Source organism: Cygnus atratus, chromosome 5 (assembly GCF_013377495.2).
Source record: "Cygnus atratus isolate AKBS03 ecotype Queensland, Australia chromosome 5, CAtr_DNAZoo_HiC_assembly, whole genome shotgun sequence".
NCBI classification, from domain to species: Eukaryota; Metazoa; Chordata; class Aves; order Anseriformes; family Anatidae; genus Cygnus; species Cygnus atratus.
The window spans coordinates 41,778,005-41,801,352 of NC_066366.1; the positions used below are offsets into that span (position 1 = coordinate 41,778,005).

The window sequence follows — 23,348 nt, forward strand, 5'->3', positions numbered from 1 at the left end:
CTTGGTGTTCGGGGCGGGGGGTCTTTTATCCCTGCTGTGAGGTGAGCAGTGCTGATGGTTGAACACGCTGGCTGAGGGTTGAACACCACAGATGAGGGCTGAACACCCTGGCTGAGGGTTGAACACCAGGGCTGAGGGCTCAACACCCCGGCTGGCGGCTGAACACTTCCCCGTTCGCTCAGCCTGCCTCTGCAGCAGCGTGCCACAGCGCTGGGGAAGGTGCTGCGGTTTCTGGGCACAGGCACCGCGGCTGGAGCAAACAGCACCGCGGGCACCCCTCCGCGACTACCGAAGGCCACCCGGAGCCCTCGAGGCCCTGACACCGGAGCCCTCCGGGCCCTGACACCGCCCCGCCACACGGCGCTCCCCGCGGCCCAGAGGCGGCCCCGCGCAGGGGCGGTGCGGCGGGCGGGGCGGGAGGGCCGGGCCGGGGGCGGGGGCGGGGGCAGGGGCAGGGGCGGCCGGCCGGCCGGGGCTTCCCGGCTAGGTGCTCGGCCTCTCGGCCGGGGCTGGCTGCGGGGAGCCGAGCGGGGCCGGCATGGTGCAGCAGGAGAGCCTCCAGGCGCCGGGGGTGGCGGCGGCGGAGCCCGGCGGGGACGAGCACGGGCAGGGGTCCGCCGGCGAGGTGCGGGTGTCCCGGCGGCGCTGGGCCGTGCTGCTGCTCTTCAGCAGCTACTCGCTGTGTAACGCCTTCCAGTGGATCCAGTACGGCAGCATCAACAACGTCTTCATGCGCTTCTACGGCGTGAGCGCCTTCGCCATCGACTGGCTGTCCATGAGCTACATGCTCACCTACATCCCGCTGCTCTTCCCCGTCGCCTGGCTGCTGGACAAGAGGGGTCTGCGCCTCATCGCCCTCACCGGCTCGGCCCTCAACGCCCTGGGCGCCTGGGTGAAGCTGGGCAGCCTGCGGCCGCACCTCTTCCCCGTCACGGTGCTGGGGCAGGTCATCTGCTCCCTGGCGCAGGTCTTCATCCTGGGCATGCCCTCGTACATCGCCTCCGTCTGGTTCGGCTCGCGCGAGGTCTCCACCGCCTGCTCCATCGCTGTCTTTGGGAACCAGGTAAGGGGCGGCAGCTGCCCAGGTGGGGCTGGGTGTCACCTGGAGGGGACCAGGGAGTGCCGAGGGGCCAGGTGACAAGCCGAGGAGGAGACACACAGGGCCTGTGTGTGCTCCCTCCTGGAGGGCCAGAGCTGGGGGAAGAGGCACCTGGACAAAGCTCCCCTCGGAGCCTGGACGGGGAGGGACATGGCTTCGGTTTGGCTGTGGGGTGGGTGTGGTGGCCAAGGTGAGTGGGACCTGGGTCTGCGAAGTTGGAGGTGGTGCAAGGGTTGGCATCAAGCAGTGCTGGGCCTTGAAGTCATCTGTTTCCCTCCTGCTCCCCTGTCTGTGAGTCTCTGCTCCAGCGGTGTGGTTGGGTAGCACCGGGGATGGACTGGAGAGGGGAGCGCAGTGCTGAGAAACATGCTTTCAGCTGAGTGTCCAGCGAATCTCAGGACTGCGGTTGCATTGGGATTTGACATGGCAATATCCTACTCCTGCTGGCTACTAGATGGGACGAAAGAGAATAGCTGTCTCCAGAAGACAGTGCTTGTGACTGGGCCAAGGGGGAAAAGGCCTTTAACCAACTTCTCTCCCTTAAAAGTAAGGCACGGAGTCTCCACAAACAGTTGTTTTGAAATGAAGCGAAACTTCCACCAGGCTAGGAGGAGGTAAGGTGCCCGAGCACTCTTGTATAAAGGCAGGTCAGGGGGGCCAGTGGCTCACGCTTGCTCAAGCTGTAACGTGCTTTTCTGGTAGCTAGCTAGTGCTTGGAGGAGATAATTTTTTCACAGTTTTGAAAGGATCAGGGAAATGACTTGCTGACCCTTGCATTGGAACACCCACTGATCCCTGCTGCTTGAAGCAGATAGACTAATGCTGATGCAGCATGGCGTAAGAGAAGTGAGGCCAGCCCTGTGACACTGACATGAAGAAGAGGGAAGTAGTCTGGCATTAGCAGCTTAGCTAGACCCATGCCTCTAACTTCCAACACTTGATGTAATCCTTTCCACGTGACTGCACACTTCCTTCAGCTGACTCTGGTTTGGGCTGTGGGTGGGCTCCATTCAGATTTTAGTGTTTCTTGCAGTTTGGGTAGTTTGTAAAGCATGGTTCTTCCTACAGCACACAAAATTATCAGCAAGATTTGAGGTCTCCTTTCCCCAAGATCCTGGCTTTCTGTACTGATTGAGATACTGCTGTAGCAAAAAGAGGTGAATGCTCGGAGATAACACTTGAGGAACTGACGTTTGTGGAACTGCGTTAGGCAGGCTCTGGCTTACTGGAAAGAGAAATCTTCTCTGGAAAGAGAAATCATGCTCATCTTTCTCCGAGTGAATCTAAGCTTCCCTCTTCACTCTTACCACTCAAGCTAGTGGCCTGTTTTTTATGTGTTTTAAATGAATCTTTAGAGTGGAAGGCATTTAACTTGGCATGAACACTGCTGATTTAGGAGTAAATAAGTAACTGAGCATTTCACTGTCAGACTTTTCCTTTTTTTATTCAGGTGGAATTACTCAATAGTGTGCATAAGAAATCCAAACAATGAGGTTTTCAGCCTGTGCTATATGCGTAGGTAGTATCTTCATCATCCTGAAAGGAGTGGGTTAGCCTAACAATTGTGAAAGGCAAACTTTGGTTAAATGTTTGGTTCTCCGCACTGCTCTGGGGGTTGAACTGACATTGCAGTGAGGCCACGGGTCAGTACATAACCCTTGCTTTGTAAGCCCGAACTTTCCTTTTAGAGAATCAGGGAGACAAGAAATGGCAATGACTAAAGGCAGGGTGTACTCCATAGCAAGGACCTATTCACTTCATTCCCTTAATCAAGGGTCCTGATGTGCATAATTACAGTGAGTGAAAAGTAGCTATTTTGCTTAGGAGTGAGGTTGAGCAGGGGGAAGAAACAGAAGCTTCCTTTTTTTCCTGAGTCTGTAGTTAAAGAGTGTATTTTAGGGAGTGACAGTGAAGGCATAGTATGGTGGGTTTGTAATTTCAGTATGCCAGTATGGCAAATTATTCCCTCTGCTCATTCATTAACAACTGTATGGTTTTCTTTTCAGAACCATGTTACTTCGTTACAGTCCAAGTTAAAGATCCTCAAGGTTGACATCTCTGACATGGTTATTTATCAAATGCCAAGCACTAAGATCCCTATCTGGCAGAAGTACCAGCAGCTACATGAGTGAGCAGAGCAGTTTGCCTCTTTGTTTGATACACCTGCCCTCTTTATGGTCCTATCCATCTTAAACTGCACTCAGCAGTGCTGTCCTGAGGGGAACCCTGCTGCTCCGCTCATCCATCCATGACTGCTGGGCTGATGTCCCTTCAGGACACGGCGATTGCTTGCTGTGTGACAGTAACCTTCAGATTCAAGCTCAACTCTCAATAGTAAATTATTTAAATGCCAGATGGTGTGTTAAATATCTTAAAAAAAAATAAAAATAAAAAAATCCTAGTAGATAATGTCAGATTCTCCTCACTCTTTTCTGGTCATGGTGTGTTGGCTGTGGTATCTGAAGTGCAAAGAAGGATTAGATAGAGCACTCTCAAAGGGTTGCTGATGAGCTACTTTAAGAGGAGAGTACGGACACCTGCAGAGGCTATCACAGTCTCTTTGTTTACCTACTGCTGGTTTACATTACATTGTACTTCTTCCTATTTTAACAGAGAAATGCACAAGCTGTTGTATTCTTTTTCCTTGTCCCTGCAAGTTCGTATATGGGTTGGTATAGAACGGGATTTACCTGTAAATTGGATACTTTGACATAAGATTGTTAATGTTGTTAAAATATTACTAGCAGTTTATTGATTTAAAAGACCAAGAAAAATCTACATGGGCACCTTTCCTCAGGCTGAAGTTCTAGGGTAAGGAAACAGGAGAGTGATGCCCTTCAGCTGTGTTTTAATTTGTGAGGAATTTGACCGACATGCGTCAGAAATGCAGCCGTGAGTGGTAGTGGGTCTTCTACATCATCAGCAGTGTCACCTGTGGAGAAACGTGGTGCTGGATATCTGCATTAGTCCCGTGCGTGAGAGTTGGGTGGGAGAGAGTGGTATGTATCAGGGCTGTGCTGCTTCCAGCAGTTGGGCTTCTGGTTTCCACCTCAGAGGGAGATTGACCTGTCATTTTCTCTGGTAGCAAGACTGCAGTTGAAAAGAATTACTCTTCTGAGATGCTAGCGTTTGCAGGAGTATGGGTTTGCTGGAGCAGCAGGCCTTGTCCCTTTCTTTAAAATACTTGCTTTGCTGCATTTTGGGGGTGAGGAAACGGTGCTGTGGCCTGATGGCACTAATCTCTGCTGTGGTGGGGATGTTTAAGTAATGAGGTGAATTCTTGTGACTATTTGAGGTATTATGAGCTGGAGCCAGCTGGTCAGGTACTGGAATTCCTCAGCGCTCTGCATCAGCCTCTGTGGCACGTGCTGGACTGCCATGCTTGGGCAGCGTTTGTTCAGGCCTGTTGGCGTTAAGAACGCTGTGTTAACTGTGTTGTGCTGGAGCAATGAAAGACATTTGTGTTTGTGACTTTGTATTGCTCTGCCACCAGCGTATTTTTTTGTTTGTTTGTTTTGTTTTAATCAAAATCAACCTTTTTCCTGGTTCTCTCTATTCTGACTGGGGGACTTGTGGTAAGGATTCAGGCTGTTGGATGATTTGTCTGCTGTAGTTTTGATGCTTCATTTTTTAGAAGGAGTTGATAAAAATTGTTGATGGACTAGGAGGAAAGAAAACTTCAATTTCATGTTTGTCTCTGCCTGAGGGGGAAAAATGATGCAGCAGCTTACTGAGCTCTGGGTGGGGTCTGTCCTTGTTCAGATGGAGCTGGGATGCCTCTGACTTAGGTGATTTCGGACTTCTGTTAAAGAGACAGCCTGAGGCGGAGATTTTAGGTGCTATCTGCATAGGGCTGGGAGCGTTAGTCTAGCAGTAATGAGGTGATGGATTTTGAAGTGGGCAAAGTGAATGATAAAGCATGAATGAAATGTTCTCTCTCTCCTGGTAGGTCCTTTCCTTGTGTTTTGAAATGAGGGAAAGAATCTGCAGGGGGTGGTGCGGGGTGAGTGTCTGTGAGTAATCAAGTCTGCAACATCTGAATGGCCATTGCTTTTGTGCTGTTTTGCCTCCTTACTAACCCTCTTCTGTGCTGTTTGCCCTTCAGGTAAGGCAGCATCTGAAAGTCCAAGAAGCGTTGTGGAAATGGAGCATGTCCAGCGGGATTCACCTCTTCAGGCAGACTTCTTTCTAGAGCTCATTTGCTCTTCCCTCCCTGCTGAGGGGCTCCCCGTCTCTTCAGATGAGATCTGATCCCCGTTAGAAATAGGGACAGGTGGTAGTCATGGCCCTGCATCTCCTGGGGTTTTAGCTCTTAGGACAGTGAAGACTTTACTGAGGAGCCAGTAGTGGCAATAGTTAGAGGTGCCATTTTCCAGCCCTGGCTCCTTTCCCTTCCTGCAAAGAAGGGCAGGGTGGATCGGGCCACTGGGATCACAAGGAGTGCTGTGTGGGCAGCTCTCTGAGGTCCTGGACGTGGCTCAGTGCGGGAGGGTGTGCTGACCAAATAGTGACCTGGCTTTCCCAGGAATGCCCGAGCTTCTATAAATGGGCACAGGAACCTGAAATTATCTCTTTCTGCTCATTTCATCTGGTGCTCCCTCCCCAGCCACACGCCAAAAGCAGCTCACCCTTTTCCCTCACAGAAGCAGCTGGCTTTTGGGTTTTGCTGAGCTTAACTCACAGGGGTGTTAAATGAATGACAGCAGTGTTTTTGCTGGGAGGGGCTGCCCTATGGCACCCTTAGTACTTGCCCTGCAGGATCCTTGGAGACTGGCTCTGTTATGTGACTGTAATAGGTCCTTGACCCAAGTGTCATCCTGGCTGAGTACCTCAGCAGCTGCTGAAGTGGCTGTTGGAGCCGAAACCCCTCTTCTGCTTTACTGTCTCTTATCTGCTGCTGCTGTTTTACTGCGTTGCATTTCTTCCCCAGTAAACCGGGAGGTGTGTTCAGTGCTGAGAGGCCCTGAGTGACTTGCCTGGAGAAGTGGTCTTCGTTGTCTGGCATTGTATCACGTTAAACAGTATGAGGAGGTGATGCCACAGAAAAAGTATGATCAGGAAGGAGTTTACTTTGCTTCTGGGAGAGCTTTGGTTGTGCAAGTGCAGTTTGAAGAAATAACTTTCTCTCTCGTATCAGTGTGAATGGATTTGGGGAAAAAAAAAAAGCCTAAGCTCTATCTTACCTCTTCACGAGGCCTGGATTATATTTTTTCCTCTCACCACTTGGGTCCTTTCTGCTTCTTAAAACACTGCAGAAAAGGTGACTAAACTGTGGTGTGCAAACATTTAAGTACATTGACTTCAGTGGGCCTGGATTTCAGTGGGCCCTTACGGATTTCTGTCAGTGGCATGGAAGAAGCATGTTCTGAGCAGCAATGCAAATAAAAATATACTGGATAGGAAGTGGCAGCTTCTGCTTTGCACAGATCTCTTGCTGTGGATCTTCAGTTCTACTGTAGGTCTTTTGCAGGAAGGCAGCTGGGACCTGTGCTAATAGCAAGGGGCTGGGAGGCTGATGTGCAGTAGGAGTCACAGGGTGTGGGAGGCGGTGGCTGTCTGCTCTCTGCAGGCTATGACCCTATAATTCCCTTATCGCAAAGGTGAAATATCGTGGTTATAGCATGGGAGACACCTGTAGTTAAAAAAGGAGGAAATGCTACAGGGCAGAGCTGTGACACGCTGACAAGAGTAACGGAAGAGGCTGTGGTGCCCAGGACTTTGGAACACGTGCCTCTTCCGAGGGGTTCCCAGGGTGAGTGAAGATCCTGGTCTGATGCATTTTATTGCCTTGGCAGAACTGTCCAGTGTCTGTACCGAGTGGGGGTCAAAGTCCCACTCCCATATGTCTAAGAGCAGTGGACGGGAAGGAGAGCCCTTCCGTTCGCTTTTCTAAGGGCTCTCCTGCCGTGACCAGACGTGGTGCCCAGATCCATCAAACTGTGCTGCTTCCCCCTCTTCTCGCCAGTCAGATACGTGTCCTTTTGCCACTACCAGTTACATTCTGCACCTTTGCAGTGGTTTGTACCAGAAGACCACTAACATGGGTTATGCAGCATCCTGACCCGGTCTCATCTGTTACTACTGGGCAGCACAGGAGTTGCTGCACTTGGCTCGTGTGTTCTCTCTGCAAGGGTTTTGGAGAGACAGGGTAGTAATCGGTAAGTTCTGGTGGTTATCCGAGGTGGAGGTTTCCAGAAGAGTGATGGTTGCCGTGCACAGGCTTGCTCTGTAGGCTTTTCGCTAGGAAACGTTGCTTCTGTGGTGTCAATGTTGTCAGGTCAGTTCTCATCATTCAGCTGGGGAGACTCACACCTGTTGTTTGAAGGTCTTGGTATATGAAGCCATTTGTATTAGAATGGATGATAATCAAATACTAGTAGTAAAAAAATCTAAAGTATTTTTACTGTTGTGTCTGGAGAGGAACATCTCGAAAGTGTGAAGCCCTACATGCTTGAAGGTATCTGCCAGAAAACAAGTAAATCAGTGTGAGCGGTGAGCCTGACTCCTTAAAAAGATTCAAGTGTCACTTGTTTTCTTCCAAAGCATGATACTCCTCACGGTTTTCTAGAGGATTCCTCATCTCCTTGGTCGCTGTGGATGTCGAGGATTAGAAGGGTAGAATAGCTCCAGTGGTGTGTTGACAAAGGCAATGAGCTCTCTTTGCTGAGAGCAGGTGAAGCCCTTGATTATTTTTTTCCCCATGAAACAATTCTTTGGAAAGGTACAGCGCATGAGGGCATAGGAGCGTTTGGTCTAGGTCAGGCAGCCCTGCGGCAGTCAGTGGTCCCTGGTAAGTGCTAAGGAAAAGATAGAGAGGAGGATATGCTCTGTTTTCACTAACTCAAAAAAAGTCTTGGTTTGGGAACTTGCTGAGGTTGTGTTCAAATCAGTGTCTGAAAAGCCCGCTGTATTGGTATTTATTCACATGTAAACTTGAGCTTTCTGATTGTTACGGTTTCTGCCAATTTGGCCAAACTGGCAGTCTGCTCGCCCCGGAGTTTCCTGGGAGTGCTGCACTTGCAGGATCTTTTAAAAATTCATGTTGCTTTTGCCTTCCCGCATTCCTGATTTGAGTGTTTTGGTAAGGGACCAGAGTTAACAGTTCGGTATGTTTGTGTGTGAGTAGTGTGGGTTTTCTGTTGTCTCGTTCTTCTCAATGTTTGGATGAATCCCATCTGGTCCTGACACCTCATAGAACAAACTAACTGCAATAAATTGAATAAAGTCTTCCACTGATAGCGCTTCAGACTTTTTTTTTTTGCCATGTGAAGAAGTTCTATTGAGGTGGAAACTTCCCCAAAAAATCACGTAGTGAGTGCTGATGCAAGAGTTCATTTAATTCTCCCTGTCTCGAATGTTTTCCTTCCGTGGTGATCATCTCTTGGCCTTCCAGACTTCCTGGCAGGCTTCCTGATTGTGCAGTGCATCAAGTTTTGACTTAGTTTGTCAAGCTGTTCCGCAGTCTTTTTTGGCCTAATTAAGCTTTTACTTTAGTTTTGTCCAGCTTGCTGTCTCCTCTTTTTCTTGCTTGAGGAGATAAAGTACAGCTTTTGAGGTTTGTGATGGTTTTTCTTTTTCCTTCTTTGCTCTTTAACCGTGGTTGCTTTTATTTCTACTGTTCTAAAAGTGTTGATAATGTTCTGTACGCTTACTCTGAGCCCCTGATGCGGTGTCTCAGTGTCTCTGTGCAGTCTCAATGCCACCTGCAAGCAGTTAGTTTCTTTGTCTTTTGAATTTCCTTTTAAGAAGCTTTCCTTTCAGACAGTTCCCTCTTGCAAGTTAAAATTGCCGTAGTGGTTTGGAGCTGTTTCCACCCCCCAGCTCGCTGCTGCAAGGAAGCTGAAGGTGAGTGCAGTGCAGAACTGTTTGCTAATACTGATCGTGGGCATGCCGTGCTGCCCTAGGCCTGAATCATGAATTGTGCTGCCTCTTGTAGGTTCTCCTCAGAAGAGGTTATTTATGGAATCTAAAAATGCAGTCTCTGCAGCATCCCTGTCATGACGCTTACATCGCCTGCAAGGGCATTGTCACAATTTCTGTGTTGTATTTTTTGCCTTTGCAGTATCTCTCTTTCTGTCTTTTAACACTTCAATTGACCTTCCTGGTGTGGTGGTCTCTTCTGTCAATATTCCTGCTTGCTTGGGGATTTTATTGGGCTTCTGTATTCCTGTTGCTGACTCAGTTTTCTTTAAGGTGGAGACCCGCTCCTCCATCAATCGTTTGTTTACAGTTTTTATGCTGATTCTGCACTAATTATCATCCTTCAGCAGACTCTTGGTATATAATCGGATAAATTAGACATCCCATTGCGCGTTTCAAGATCTCAGGTACATGTATACCATCTTACTCGCCACTTGCTCTCAATTTTATCATCTGTTCTTGTGTATGGTTGAATCTTGAATATGAAGTCAGTGTTGGGACTGCACCTTGACGAAATTCAGGTAGGAAGTAGATTCTTTCCACTGTTTATCAGCCTTTAGAAAAAAAACTCATCTGGACAGCGGACTCTGCTGTAGTTGTAGACCTCCCTGTTATTCTGTTTAAATCACCCCAAAGCCTTGAAATAAAGTGCCAGCAGGCTGGTTCCTGCAGGGAGATTCGTGAGGATCGGGACAGTGCGGTGTGTTTTACGGGTGTGGGGATGCTCTCGTGCTGTGGAAGTCCTGAATTTTGGGAGCAAGCCCCTATTTGTATAGCTCTTAGATGTTTCTGCTTGCACAGAGGTTGGAGATGCTAGTTCGTGCCCTGGTGAGAGGGAGTGCACTATGAGCCCTAATGGCTGCTGGTCTCTGTAAGAGGGGTCGCACAGAGCATTGCAGAGCCATCTCTGTTTTTACGTTGCTTTAGTTTCCTAGATCTAATGTGGGAGCCATGGAGAAGGGAGGAAAAAATGTTTCTCTGTTAAAGAATGTTTAAATTTTCTGGCTCATGGGTTACATTGTTGTCTGTTGGGCTGGTGGTGATGTGGGTACTGGCCTGCTGAGGACCAAACTGAAAATCTCTTTGTGAAAGGTGAAGTACGTGCGGTATAATACTCATCATGATGTAGAGAGCCTGTCTTTGTTGCTAAAAGTGCAATGAATAATCCAGGGTATCCCCTGGGAAATCTTCAGTTTTAGCCAAGTCAAGGGATCTTCATAGGATTAATAATGTCAGTGACCCTGAAATAGAAAATGTTTCCTATTGCTATGCTGGGATTTTTTTTCCTCTCTACCACCTATTTTTTCACAGGTTTAAGAAACTTCCAGTGGACGAGAGTTTCCTTTTCTGGAAGGGGAAGAGTGAGGACAAGCATCCTTCTGTGGTTAGGAAAAATTGTCTGGGTCTTCTGAAAGGACAACAGAAGTACCCAAGAGAGCTGAGTAAGTCCTTTTTGATAGGCAGCAACTATAGGACTTCTCAGAAATGGATTTACGAATGATTTGCAGAACAGATTCTCAATATCCTTTTTCAGGTAGGAAAGGATAGAGGGAGACCTGAAAAAGAGTGAATCTTGACTGTGGTCCCAGAGAAACCTCCCTTTTTCCTGTACATGTTTTGCTGTGGCTCAGCAACTCGTGTGAGTATCATGTGATTGATGTTGCAGAAGCAGCTAGCACAGGAATCCGGCCCGGTTCTTCCAGGAATGAAAGGGCAATAAGGCAAGGCAGCACTTTCCAGGAAGCAATTTATAGATCGCATTTGGTAAAAGGTGGAGAAGCCCACGTGGAACCTGGTAGGTGAGGACTAGGAGGACTCCAGCCTCCACTGGAAAGGAGCATTGTTGAGAGTCTTTTCCTCGAAGTTTGAACTTTTGGGAGTGCTGAGAAGACCAGTGTGGCTGCAATACTGAAGCATGGCTGTGTCCTAGGCTGGACAGGCATGTTGGAGCAGCAGAACTGCACTCTGGCCAAAATACACTTGCTGCAGAGATAAACAGGCTTTTGCCCTCTGGGTGTGCTCTGGATTCAGTGTAAGTACCTCCTCTGTGAAGCTACAGGCTTGATTCCCTTGTACAGAGAAGAGGGAAGCGTGCAATTTAATGAAGATCAGGGCTTAAAGCCTCTAAGCCAACTGGTGGTCAAGCTCACAGGTAGTCAGCAGGTCTCCCGTGTCAGCAGCTAATGCAGAACAGACTTAAGTAGCTGTAACAGCGAGGGGACAGGCTGTGTCTGGACAAAGTTGAGCTCTGGCAAGTTTAGTCCCGCATCAGAGGCTGCCTGTGCTGCGTGGGTGTTGGGAAGGCTTACCTTTGCTACTGGTGATATTTGAAGTTCTCTCTTAACTCCTCCAGTCCTTGGCTTACTATCTGGGGACATCCCAGTTTGTGTTTCACTTCACTGTGCTTAATGAACCCCTGAATGTTCTCACTGCTGAAAACGGCCTGAACTTTTGTAGTCTCTTGGTGACTCTTCCCACCAGGTCCTGGGATGCCCCGGTGCTGGGAATGAACTCAGCACAGAAGTCTGCTGCAATCCTGACCTCGGCTATTGCAGCCTCCCAGTGGAGGAGGGCACAGTTGGACACAGAAAGTTTGGTCAGACATTGTTGAAAGTTGCACGTCTTTAAGCTAAATGCTGTCTCTGAGTCTAGCAGACGGCTCTGTTTGAACTATAAGCATTCTTCCCGACTCAAAGATCCACTAGCTGGATGGAGGAGGAGGAGGGCTTATGGGGAGTTTGCTAGAGAGCACAAGCCCATTTTTGTCCCAGCCAGCAGTTGTGGCACCTGGGATGTATTTGTTCTGTGATCTTGATCCTGGCCAGTGCAGTGGCTCTTCCAAAATGAGTCCATCATCATCCCAGGAACATGGAGATATGATGGCGAAAGCATGCAGAAAGCACAAGGAGTTTTTGCTAGAGGGCAAGGCAGGAGACATGTCTGAGCCTGTGCCAGGGACAGGGCTCGGGGGTTGTTCTGCTCTATGTTTTGCCATGCTTGGGAGTGGCTTGTGGGCACCACAGTCCTCGCTTTTCTTGATCCTTGCTTTCCTTACCTGTAGAGTAAGACCAGTTACGCGAACTGGCCCTCTCCAGGGACTCCGAAGACATTGAGCACTGGCTCCTTCTATTGTGCAGCATTATTGTGGGGCAACAGGTCTTGATTTTGCTCATGGATTCCTATCTATCTGGTGTTTCCCATGAGGAAATGGTACATGCGGTGGGCTTAGTTTGGCTATATCCTTGTTTCTGTGCTTTGCATATTCTTACCTCCTTTCAGCGTGAGGATGAGGGCAGTGGCTATAGAGAGGCTGCATTGGTGTAGCATGAGTATATTTTTTATACTGCTAGTCTGTATTGGTTCAGTTAGCACTGTACCAGTAATATGAGTGCTTTTCTACCTCCCAGCTAATGTACAGCCTGCAAAGGAGATTGGAAATCTTTGTTTCAAGCAGGGATGAGGTTGGCTGCATGGCTACCCGCTGTCTCTTTTTTTGGGTGCCTTCTCAGTCCTTACGTCTGTTATAGGCTCTTGTGCGTGCCTTGTTACTGTCCACAACAGCAAACGTAGGATGAAACCAGGAAATTGGGGGAAAAAAAACAAGTGTTACTAAACAAAAAATATGTTTGCCCTGTACAGGGCTAAGTGTGCAGAACCTCTTTGAGAGCAAGCAAGAGCTGAGCTCGTGTATGGCTTGTTTTCTGATGTCTGAGAGGATTGCAAGTGCTGAGAAGGGCCAGAGGAGCAGGGAAATACACTCCTTGGGAACTAGATGGTGATAGTAACATGGTTGTAAAGAGAAACTAACACAGGGGAGGGGGGGGAAAAAGCAGGGGGGAAGGCTTTTGTAGGCTTCCTCTTGTCTTTAGAGTACTCCAAATGCGATGAGTGCACTTTGGCTTCAACTTTATGAAGAGAGTGCTCCCAGGCATCAAAGCAGCTCTTTCTCCTCTTTTGAGGGCTGGCACTGAAGGTCTGTGTCGTTTAGTGCTGCTTGTCGTTGTGGCAAAACCTGCGCTGCTGCAGCTCCTTGTTACTCTCCTGGATGAAACAGCCGTCAAGTGAAGAGCCCCAGTGTCCTCACCGAAGCGTGTGCCGTCGTGGCAGGAGCTCCTCGGCTGGACGTGCGGGGCTCTCAGCACAGCAGAGGCCACAGCTGCAGGGTTTCTTCTTGCAGCCCTTCAGAGCCAAGTGTTTCAGCTGGGCAGTTGCCAAGCCCCATTGTGCAACCTCCACATTCAGGATACGTGCTGTCAGCACTTCCTTCGCTCTCAGTCTTCATCTTTTTCTAGGTTCTCCTGGTGCAGTGGGAAAGGCGTGAGTGGTAGCAGGGTGAGCCTTGTCTTGGGAGGGAGCTCACTCAGAAACAGCGTCATAAAGTGTCTGAGACAGATTGATATCTCACTCATCACGAGTGGGCAGGGTTCTGCGTTGCGTCAACCCTTGCGCTTGTCTGGCCCGAAGACAAATAGGTTCAATTCATTAACCCAGTAGAGAACCGTGGTGTCTTTTGATGGTGTCGTTTTCTGCTGCTTTTGATGAGCCAAGCCAGATGAGCAGGTGATCAGGTCAGCACCAGCGTAGATGCAAGATAAGGAGCGGGATGTGTGTGTGCACAGGAACGTGTGTGTGGGAGGACAGGGGAAGCAAGAACTCCACTTTGGTGGAGGCAAGCATTAATTCTACTCAGTTCTGCTTTAAAACCTTGCCTTGAATATCCTTACAGTTGTGACTTCGTTGGGGGGGACCTCTCATGGTCTAGTTAATGTGGGTAGCTGGCTTTTATCTTTCAATTGTTAAGTGGTGAAGGGGGTTTTCTCCTTGTAGGTGAAGCTGGAGAAGGCCAAGTTGAAGTCTTACTGTGTGGGGGAGGATTGCGTCAAAGAGCTGAGCTCTGAGCTAGTGGTGGTGGTGTGGTTCCATGTCACACCTGTGTCCCCTCTCTCTCTCCTGCTCAGCTTGGCATTGCTCTGGGCTTTCTGGTCCCTCCTGTTCTGGTTCCCAATGTGGAAGATGTGGAGAAACTGGCCTACCATATAAGCATCATGTTCTTCATGACAGCAGGCGTGGCAACAGCCCTCTTCATCCTGGTCGTCATAGGTAAGGAGGTGGGAGGCGTGTGCGTGAAACCAAGTGGAACTTGAGATGATCAGCCTGAGTGTGAGGGGCCTGCGTGGGGTTGTGAGTGAGCCTGCCAAATTGTTCATTTCATCCTTTGATTGCCCACAATAAAACTCTGGCATGTGTAAGTTCTTTAAAAGCCAGTTTTAAAAATACTCCAAGGTTCTCATCCTTCTTGCCTGCAAACAGGATGCTTGGGGCTGATTACATTATAAGGGCAGGGAGAAGGAGGTAGATTATCTTGCATCACAGGAATATGCTGTTCCCAGGAAGGGAAAAAAAAAAAAAAAAAAAGGTAACCAGTTACGAGTGGGGCGAAGAAAGCATTACAGGCAGTAGACTGTGTGGACTCCTCTTGCCAGCTTGTTCGTGTTGCGTGATCGTTGAGTCAGATGTAGACTTCAATGATTCACAGGTGGGGAATAGTCAAAGTACAAAAGTGACTGTGCTGCCCCTAATACAGCAGTGGATCACCTGCAACTGGGATTCCTGGATGCTGCTTTAGTGCTAGTTAGAGACAGCAGACAGCGTGTCCAGACTGAGAAGCGTCAGGCCTGGAGTAAAACCTGGCATAGGCCATTGCTCCCTGAGCACTGCAGGGCATGAAGCCTCCTTTGTCGGCTGGCTTTTCCCGGTCCACTTTTGCATTTGTATGGCTGTGCAACACTTCTGCAGCTGGCTGTCCATCTTCTGGAAGATGAAGTTGTTGTTAGTCTTGCCAACTCTTTTGCTGCTGCCCGCCACTGTGTACACAAAATGCTAACTGAAGGCAAGGTGTTTCTCCCCTGGCAGGAGCTGTTACTGGAGAGACCCCATCTTCTTCTGTTCCTGGTTAACTTTGTGCACAGAGATCAAAGCTTAGGGATGCTGGTGTGTTTTATACACTTGGTTTTACTAGTCCTTGTGCTGTCCCGTGAACATCTCAATCCTCAGCATGTGCCCAGGCTCCCCAGTTGCGCTGTTACAAACGGGTCTGCTTTGTGTCTGGTTTCAGTCTTCAAGGAGAAGCCCCCATACCCTCCGAGCCAAGCTCAGGCCTTGATCCAGTCACGACCGACAGTGGAATATTCCTACGTGCAATCAATCCTTCGTCTGCTCCGCAACGCCAACTTTGTGCTGCTTATGGTCACGTACGGTAAGCTTTGGCTGTTCTGTGCAGCCATCACTGCTGGACATGCTTAGCTTCTCCCTCCCTCTCTGTGTTGTGCCGGGGCAGTAACTGGCCCGAGTTGTGGTAGGGGAATGTAAGGATAGCTGTGCTGCCGCAGACCAGGGGTCCTTCTAGCCCCCTCCAGCAATGGTTACAAGCAAATACCTAGAGGACAGAGGACAATGTGTCCCACTAGTTTTTTTTTCCCAGCCTCTGACCACTTCCTGTTCAGGGGATTTCCTTATTCCTTTTTTTTTTATTTCCCTAGTTGGTTAATAACTTAGGTAAGCATTTAGATTAGTCCAAGAAACATGGAGCCGTGTCTGAGTGCAATTTGCTGCACTGATTGCAAGTTACTTCCTAAGAAAAGCGTATGCTGGCAGACCTCCCAGTAGAGGTGATGTGGAGCATGTAGGTGTGCAGGCTGCACCAGCCTCTTTGGCAATCCCTACGAAGCAAATGAAAGGGAGGGTTGGAGGCTATGTACTTCTGCCATCTGTTCTCTGCCGTATTTCTGTGAGGGCAGTGTGATGTGTTGAATCTGTTTCTGATGCTGAATTGTTATATGGAGAAGTATTCTTCTCTTTAGCAGAGACAGGGGAGGCCACTGCAGCCTACAGCTGTATGATAGGATAGGATATACTTTAGGCAGCCGTTCTGCGGAGAGGTCTGTCCCCATTTCCCACCTGCTTGCTGCGGAAGCTCCTCAGGAGGAAAGATAAATAGTTCTTGAACTTCTGTGGTTCCCCTAGCAGCTGTGCCTAAAGAACTTTGTGAGTGACAAGCCAGGTAGGAGAGAGTGAGATGGTGGCTTTGTACCTTCTGGGAGTACTGATGGTGTTTGGACCTGTTGAAATCTCTTCTCCCTTCCCAGTGCGGTAGGCTTCTAGAAATGCCCATCAGACCACCCTTAGGCTCTGCTGGTTTGCGTTGCAGCTGCTCCCCACTCCCCCTCCCTAGTACCTGATGACCTCTGTGAAAGTGGAGGCAGGAGAAACTGTCAGAGGCAGACTGGCTAAAAGCTGGATTGTGACGTCTGCTCATTCACATGCTTCGGGGAAAAGAAAGGGGAAAGCATTAGTTCTAACAGTGGTACTCAGGCCCTGGAGGAGAGAGGCAGACTCCCAGTACGAAGAGCATGTTTAGAATCTGATCTCCGTGGGATAATTCCCTCCTGGCAGTCACAAATGATGTGGAAATCATTCAGTGGCTCATAATCCCGTCTGTCTTCCACTTGTCTGTGCATTTATTCTGCTCCTCCCTATGTCAGCCTCCTGTCAATCTCCAACTTGACTTTCAGGCTGCTGGCAGTGAAGATAAGGTGACTGCTACTCAGAGAGGGAACTAAGCAGTGAAACTTTTTTTTCTTAGCTAGTCTGGCTTTAAAATGGGGACGGTATTTCCTACTCAAGTCAAAAGTTATGTTGGACAAGATTGAAGACAGCTGCAGCCAAGTGAGTGCAACTGAGTCATCTTCCCTGTCTAACACAAAGATACCTACAGCCTCTTGTAGCTTTTATATTAACATAGTGTTTGTTAGTAGAGAGAGTGGGAAATGGCCTGCTGGTTCATTTCCTCTGGCTGTAGAAAGATTGGGGGCCCTCACATGATGCCAGGTCAGAACAGGGCTGCAGATCTCTAAGGTGAAGTGATATGACCAGCACAAGCCGACTCCTTTCCTGCGGGAAGACTTGCAGCGCTGGAAACATCGGTGGCACTGCATCTGTGTAGTGTGGGTCAATTGTTTCTCAGGGAAACCTTCAGCCTGCCTTTTCCCAAAGACTGTTGGCATTGCTTCAGTAAAGCTGAGGCATGACATGGAGTGGGCATTAAGGAACTCTGAGTTCACTGGGTTGGACTTTGCACTGACACTGTGTGTAGCTATGGAGAGACAGCAGGAAGGAAAAAGGTGGGAAAGGCTCGTGAAGTGGGAGCGGTGAGACAGTTCCAAAGAATCAGCATTTGGAAAGGAGATGGGGTGGTGAGGAGAAGGCAGGGCGACTGAGGAGATCTGCACAAGGAACCATTGTCCTGGAAGATGATGAAGGTGAAGAAGAGGAAGAGCAGTAGTCTGGCACGTAGGCACTACGCTGCTTAGTTACAGGAGAATTGAGTTCTAGTCCAGGGCTTAATAAGGGCTCCTTTCGGAGCCTTGGGCAATAAACTTCCCCTTTCTGGCCTCTGTAAAATAGAGGAGACACTGTGAGGTCTCAAAAATGTTGTTACACAGCACATTACAGGCAAACCATGGTAACTAACTAATGAATCAGGTCGGATTGGATCTTCGGTTGTCCTTTTCTCAGCTACTAGTCCTGGTTTCCTCATCTGCGTGGGCGATTGGGCACTGCCATTGGAAACGTCCCTCGCCTATTGTACAGGCATTCAAACAGCTGCCTGTAAGTCGCAGAGAAACTTCACCGAGCAACTGTGACATGTAACATGCATACTTCATTTGCCAGCCTTCACAAATGCAAATTGGGCACATTGTCTCGATTCTTAGAATATTTTGTCTGACTCTGGTGCCAAGTGTTGCTGCCAACTCTGCATCTCTTTCTACCCAGCTTGGGAGAAGGGGCCCTTCTTTCTCTGGGAAATCACATACATCACCGAGCCTCTGTGGAGCTGGCGTCCCGACAGCATCAGCTGTCGGAGTCTGGCTGTCCCCACCAGGTTGCTGTCCTCTTGGCTGGGTGAGAAGCAGAGGCGCACATATGACTGGTCTATGTTTATGCCCAGCTTTGAGGTGAAGCAGTAGTGGGTAGAGGGACTGCGCTGGTCTGTGCTGAGACGTGCTTTTGGAGCAGGGACCCCTGCTACAGGCAATCGGCTTATGGGATTACTTGCGTAAAATTCTTCATCTGTTCTGTCCCGTGGAGCTGTGGAGTTAGCTCTGCTTAATGTTGTTGGGGAGGGTGTGTGAAGGAAGTGTGATCTCCCCTCCAGCTGTCAACCTGGTGGCTCCTTGGAGCACTTCAGGAGCTGTGCAGGGCAATGGGCTTGCAGCCTCCCAGTGGAGGAGTGGGCTGGGCACAGCAGGATCGCTCAGGGCTTCAGGGGCAGGGGAACTGGAGTTACAGCTCAAGATTTTGTTCCCTTTGTCAGAGCTCTGCCTGCGAGACTGCACTTCTGTATCGTGTAGTGCCATGTTTCTGCTTTTAGCTGAGGCCGAAAGAGGAAAAGCAGGAAGTGGGAACTTGACGTGTGTCTGGGCTGTCAGGATTTCAGACGTCTGAGCCAGAATTTTAAAACCCATGCCACCTTCTGGAGCCTAGCGATGTGTGAGCTGCAGTGGTGAAATGTGTCCCCATCCCTCCCCCTACCAGGATCACTGAAGCCTTGAAGAGAAACTAACTGCAAATGTAAATGACTTTCTGAGAAGAAAGTTGAGTTGACTGTTACAGACCTCATCCACCTGGGGAAGGTTTCTCAGTATCACCCAAGGTGAGAGTGGAGCCGTTGCGGTACTGCTGCTCCAGTGCCCGCGTGGATATTCCACGTGGATGTTTCCATGGGGGGGAAGGGGGGGCTCTTGTTTTCTGTGACCTTCAGGGAGGCATTGAGCTCAAAGTTGCTTGAATGCTGAAACGGAGTGTCTGAATGGGGCTTGACCAGTATCTCCCCCAACGGTTTCCATTCTCACCTTGGGTGATACTGAGAAACCTTCACCAGGTGGCTGACGCCTGTAACAGTTAATCTAACTTCCCTTTCAGAAAGACAATTACTTTCACAGTTGTTTTTTATTTTGTTTTTCAGGCTTCAGTGATATCTTGTAAAAATGTAAGCCTTTTCCCATGCAGACGCACACGCCAGGTGCTTGGGGGAAGTGCTGTCTGTGCTTCGCCATCAGCTCTGCTCCCACTTGCCTTCTGGTATCTCTTGGCTTTGGGAGGCTGTCCTTCACTGCCTGTCAGCAGGGAGAGTGCTGTCAGGTGGTCCTTTGGGAAGGAAACCCCGCTGGTCAATGGCACCGGTGTTCATTGAATCCCAGGCCCTTTTTAGAGGTGTGATGCTGAGGTGGGTGCTTTGCCAGTATTTTACTTTAGCTGGGGAGAGGAGAAAGCTCCACTGCTGAAGATGCCTCTGGCTATAAGGGGAGGGTTGAGGCCGTATGAAGGACTTGCATGACCTTTCAGTACTAGAAATATGCACAGCCTTTCTTCTTCTTCAGGTAAGAACCATCCTGAAACTGTAGGGTGCTTCCTCCTGCATGCTGAGATCTAGTTGTCCTTGGTCTGCGTTTCTGCCAGTAACCTCTGTCCGGCCAGTCCAGCTGGCTCTCCTGGTACTCTGCTGCCTTGCTAGAGGACACTGTCCCAAAGGTCTTGCTGCGTTCCTGCCCTTTCACAACCCAGCAGGAGAGTAGCCAACTGAATGTGCTGCGTTTTTTATCCCCCTCTCAGGTCTGAATACAGGTTGCTTCTACTCCCTGTCCACTCTGCTGAACCGCATGGTGATCCATCACTACCCAGTAAGTGCACCCAGTTCTCACAGCCCTCTGATGCTTGCTGTTCTCCAGCCTGCCGTTGTCCAGCTGAGCTAGCTGCCCAAGGAGCCTGTGAGAAATACAGTACTACAGCACTTCTGCCTGCTTCTGGCACAGGTTGGCAGGCTGGCTTGAGAGCGTTGGTTCTTTCTGTTCTTTACAACACCCTGTGAGAAGCAGGTGAGCTCTAGCAAAGACACCTCCTTTACACCCTAAGTGATGAGGGTGTGTTTTCTTCTCCCATCAGTTGCTCTGCCCTGTTCCTGACAGTGATTTCTGCTGGCACAACTGTACCTGGAGGCTGCTTACACTCCTGTGGCAGAAGGGTGGAGTGCCTCAGCAGCTGAACTGAGCTCCTGCAGTGCTTCCTGCTGGGGCAATGTGCCATACAGCTTGTCCATGCTGCCTTGTAGCGGGTCCCCCTGGCTGGTCTGGCCCAATCCGGCTGCCAGCAGGCATTGTAGGGTTTATGCTGACTCCCCTGAGAGTACCTGTTCGTGCTGGGCTGGCTCATAGGGAAGTGCCTAGGCCCAAAAGGGTTCTTGCAAACGCTGCTTCTGGTTAGCATGTTAACAGGAGAAGATGTGTGTGGGACACTAACTTTTCTGTCTCTTCCTGTCTGGGTTCTCCACACCTCACTTGCTGTTGGCTGTGACTTGGCTCCTGCATTTGTGTGTGTGTCTTACCACAGGGGAAGGAGGTGAATGCTGGCAGGATCGGACTCACCATTGTACTGTCGGGGATGGCTGGGGCTCTGCTCTCTGGCCTCTGGTTGGACAGAACCAAAACCTACAAGTAAGTCCCTTATTTGCCTCTGTGCCCCTAGTGAATCTGCTGTTCTCCCATTCTGTGCAAGGAGCAACCCAGCGCAGCTGCAACTCAGCCGTCTAAGTACTGAAGGAGAGGTTTGTAGGAAAAAAAATGGTTCTTGAAAATCCAGTTAGTCTGAAGTGAAGTTTGGAGCAGCGTGTTCGTCTGTGCTGGACCCATACAGGGTCTGGTTCTAATGCTCCCTAGGGAAGCACAGGGAGAGGATGAGATGGCCTGGCAGCTCCTTTGCCAGGGATGAGAGAGTTCTTGGCACAAGCAGAGTAATGACTGTACCAGACCATTTCTCTGCCCTTACAAACCAGCTTCTGTGAATCTTTGTCCTGCGTAATGAAAGACGCATTGAATCCAGTGCCCAGAGGCATTGTGCGAGTGTGCGCTGCTGTATTCAGGGCAGGGGCAAAGGGTGCTGGGGTTGTGGGTGGATGATTCTGGATTTGCTGCCTAGTGGGTTGGGAAAGCAGATCTGGCCAGCGTACCCTGCCATTTGCAGTTTGGGTGAATCTGGCAAGCTGTGGACTCGCAGCTTCTGAAGTGGCCTGCGGTCCTAGCTGTCAAGTACAGAGGCCAAAAATGAGCAGGAACTGGGCTCCTGTGACAAGAAGAATGGTACGCGAGGACGCTTGGGGGTGCTGGGGGACAGGAGCAGATGACTAATAGAGAGACCAGCAGGTTGCTCGTTGCCGTTTCTAGATCGTGTACCATTGATTATTTCTCATTTGACAGGCCGAGGAAATGGAAACACAGATGTTGTGAGCTGCACTAGCTAACTGTGCAGTCTGACTTGGCTCTTCCCAGCCCGGGGCTAGTGGCAAGGTAGCCTCAGCTGGCACTGCTGGGGTGGATGCTCCTCCTGACTCTCCCTAAGTGGAGCTTGGCTGTAGCACGAATGCTGAAGAACTCCGTGGCTTACGAGGCAGAGCCGGGACTTGCAATTTGGCAGCACAGGAAAAATAAATCCGGGATTTGTTCCAATGTCCCTGCTTGGAGGGACCACGTAGGCGGGCAGAGCTGTCTGAGAGTGCAGAAAAATAGGCCTCTGCCACCCATGGATTTTATCCTACAGACTCATAAGGGTATTCGAGGATAGATTTAGCCTTAGGTGAGGAAAAACACTGCGAAGAACTTGCTCTCCACTGCAGCCCACTAAGTAGGATTTCTGTGGAATGAGCAAATTTTTTTCTGAATACTACAGAGTCTTTATTTAGCCTCATTTAAAAGTCTATTTAAAAAACTGTCAAGATGCCAGATGTTCTAGGTAGGTACCCTCCCCCTTCTCTCTGCTGCTCAGATAGTGTCAGGAATGAAATGGTAAGCACATGAAAATCAGGAAGGAAAGATGTCAAGTCCTTTTTTAGTCAGCTTGGGGAGAGAGAGAGGAGCAAATCAACAGGATCCAGCTGTGATTGAGAGGAGCAGGGGGAGGTTAATAACACAAGGCATTGCAGAGCACTACGTGGATGTTTGATCTTTACTGTCCCATCAGCAGTTCTGTGCAAGGGTGAGGCTGTGCTAAGTCAGGCTCCCCCCATCTGTTGTGCTCAGGCACCAAATGGCCTTGCATTCTTGCTTTTATTTGGCAGGCAAGTCCCTGCAGCAGCCCCGGCACTGTTCTTATTTTGGAATTAAGAGGCACAGATTTGGCCCATGCAAATACGCAAGTGATGTGACGAGCGAGCCGTCCCAGGGCGCGGGCTGCCTTTGGTGGGATGTCGGGCTGAGAGCAGAGCACCTCTTTAAAAGAACACGTTCTGACGTTGAGTTAAACAGGGATCCCCATGCATCCTTCAGGTTCCTGGTCGAGAAGAGAGATGGGATTCTGACACCTGGAGACTGCTGGTTTGCTTTGGGTGCCTTGGTATTTGTAGGGGAGCCTGGCTTAGAATCTCAGGGGTTTAGGGACTGGATTAATGAGTGCTTCTCTTTGGCTTTTAAGGGCAGTATTCACGTGGCCTCCAGGCTATTCCTTGTGTAGTGAACATGCCTTCACCATATCATGCCATATACATAAATATTTTACGAAGGCTGTCCTCTTTTTCTTATATGAGGGTCGCAAGTATTATAAAACTAAATGTTGAAGGAGGTGGTAAAAACAAACAAAAAAAACCAACAGCAAAAAAACCTCAAGCCAGCGCTCTCCAATTCTTCCCACTTCCAGAATTTGATGCGTCTGTCTTCAACAGTGAGATCCTTCTGGGAGCATGGGAACAAAGCCTTTACTTAGGGTCTTGTTCAGCCTGGAATATGTGCTGTCCTCATGGTAAAGCCTGCAGAGGCTGTCTGTCATCCCAGCCCATGCAGCAGAGAGCACTGGAGCTGCACAGAACATCCCAGTGAGCAGCTGAAGCTGTACAGTGAGCTGCGAGCCTACCTGCCCCTTGTTCATTTGTTCTTTCAGGTGCTGTTTGATAAGCCTCCAGTGTTCCTGCAGCTCAGATCCCTTGTGAATCTGGTCCTGCTCCTTTGGCTTTCCTTGTCCGTGTGACCTTGTGAGACACAGTTGAGCTGGGCCATGGCTATTTCTTGCTTGAGAGCTTCCTCTGGAGTTGGCTGAACAGCAGAGGTGGTGTTCTCCATTTCAGTCCTGTGTCTTGCTGGCTCTGACTCTGGTTGCCTTTCCTCCCTAGGGTCTCTCTTTCTTTCCGGTCCCTTGTACAAGCTCTTTAGTCCACCTCTTAATAAGGCTGTGAATGTGGCTGTGGGGCAGGTAAGTGTCAGGACAGCATAGATTCACCAAAATGATCAGT

At 49.5% G+C, this 23,348-nt stretch overlaps 1 protein-coding gene across 4 annotated transcripts in view; it reads left to right on the forward strand.

Annotated features, from left to right (window-relative positions):
- The first annotated feature begins 455 nt into the window (after positions 1 to 455).
- The window catches only part of FLVCR2 (FLVCR heme transporter 2), a 35,121-nt gene continuing 12,228 nt past the window's right edge, over positions 456 to 23,348 (forward strand). For 3 of the 4 annotated variants that reach the window (XR_004777616.2, XM_035539760.2, XM_050711080.1), the window contains exons 1-5: positions 456 to 1,063; positions 13,978 to 14,119; positions 15,135 to 15,275; positions 19,691 to 19,758; positions 20,465 to 20,568. Coding sequence is in view for 3 of the 4 variants with exons in the window: in XM_035539760.2 (XP_035395653.2) it covers positions 539 to 1,063; positions 13,978 to 14,119; positions 15,135 to 15,275; positions 19,691 to 19,758; positions 20,465 to 20,568 (980 nt within the window). In the remaining variant the exon portion in view is untranslated. Of the gene's footprint in view, positions 1,064 to 8,929; positions 8,945 to 10,330; positions 10,462 to 10,553; positions 10,659 to 13,977; positions 14,120 to 15,134; positions 15,276 to 19,690; positions 19,759 to 20,464; positions 20,569 to 23,348 lie in introns of those variants that run through there. The other variant, XM_035539761.2, reaches the window with a different exon arrangement.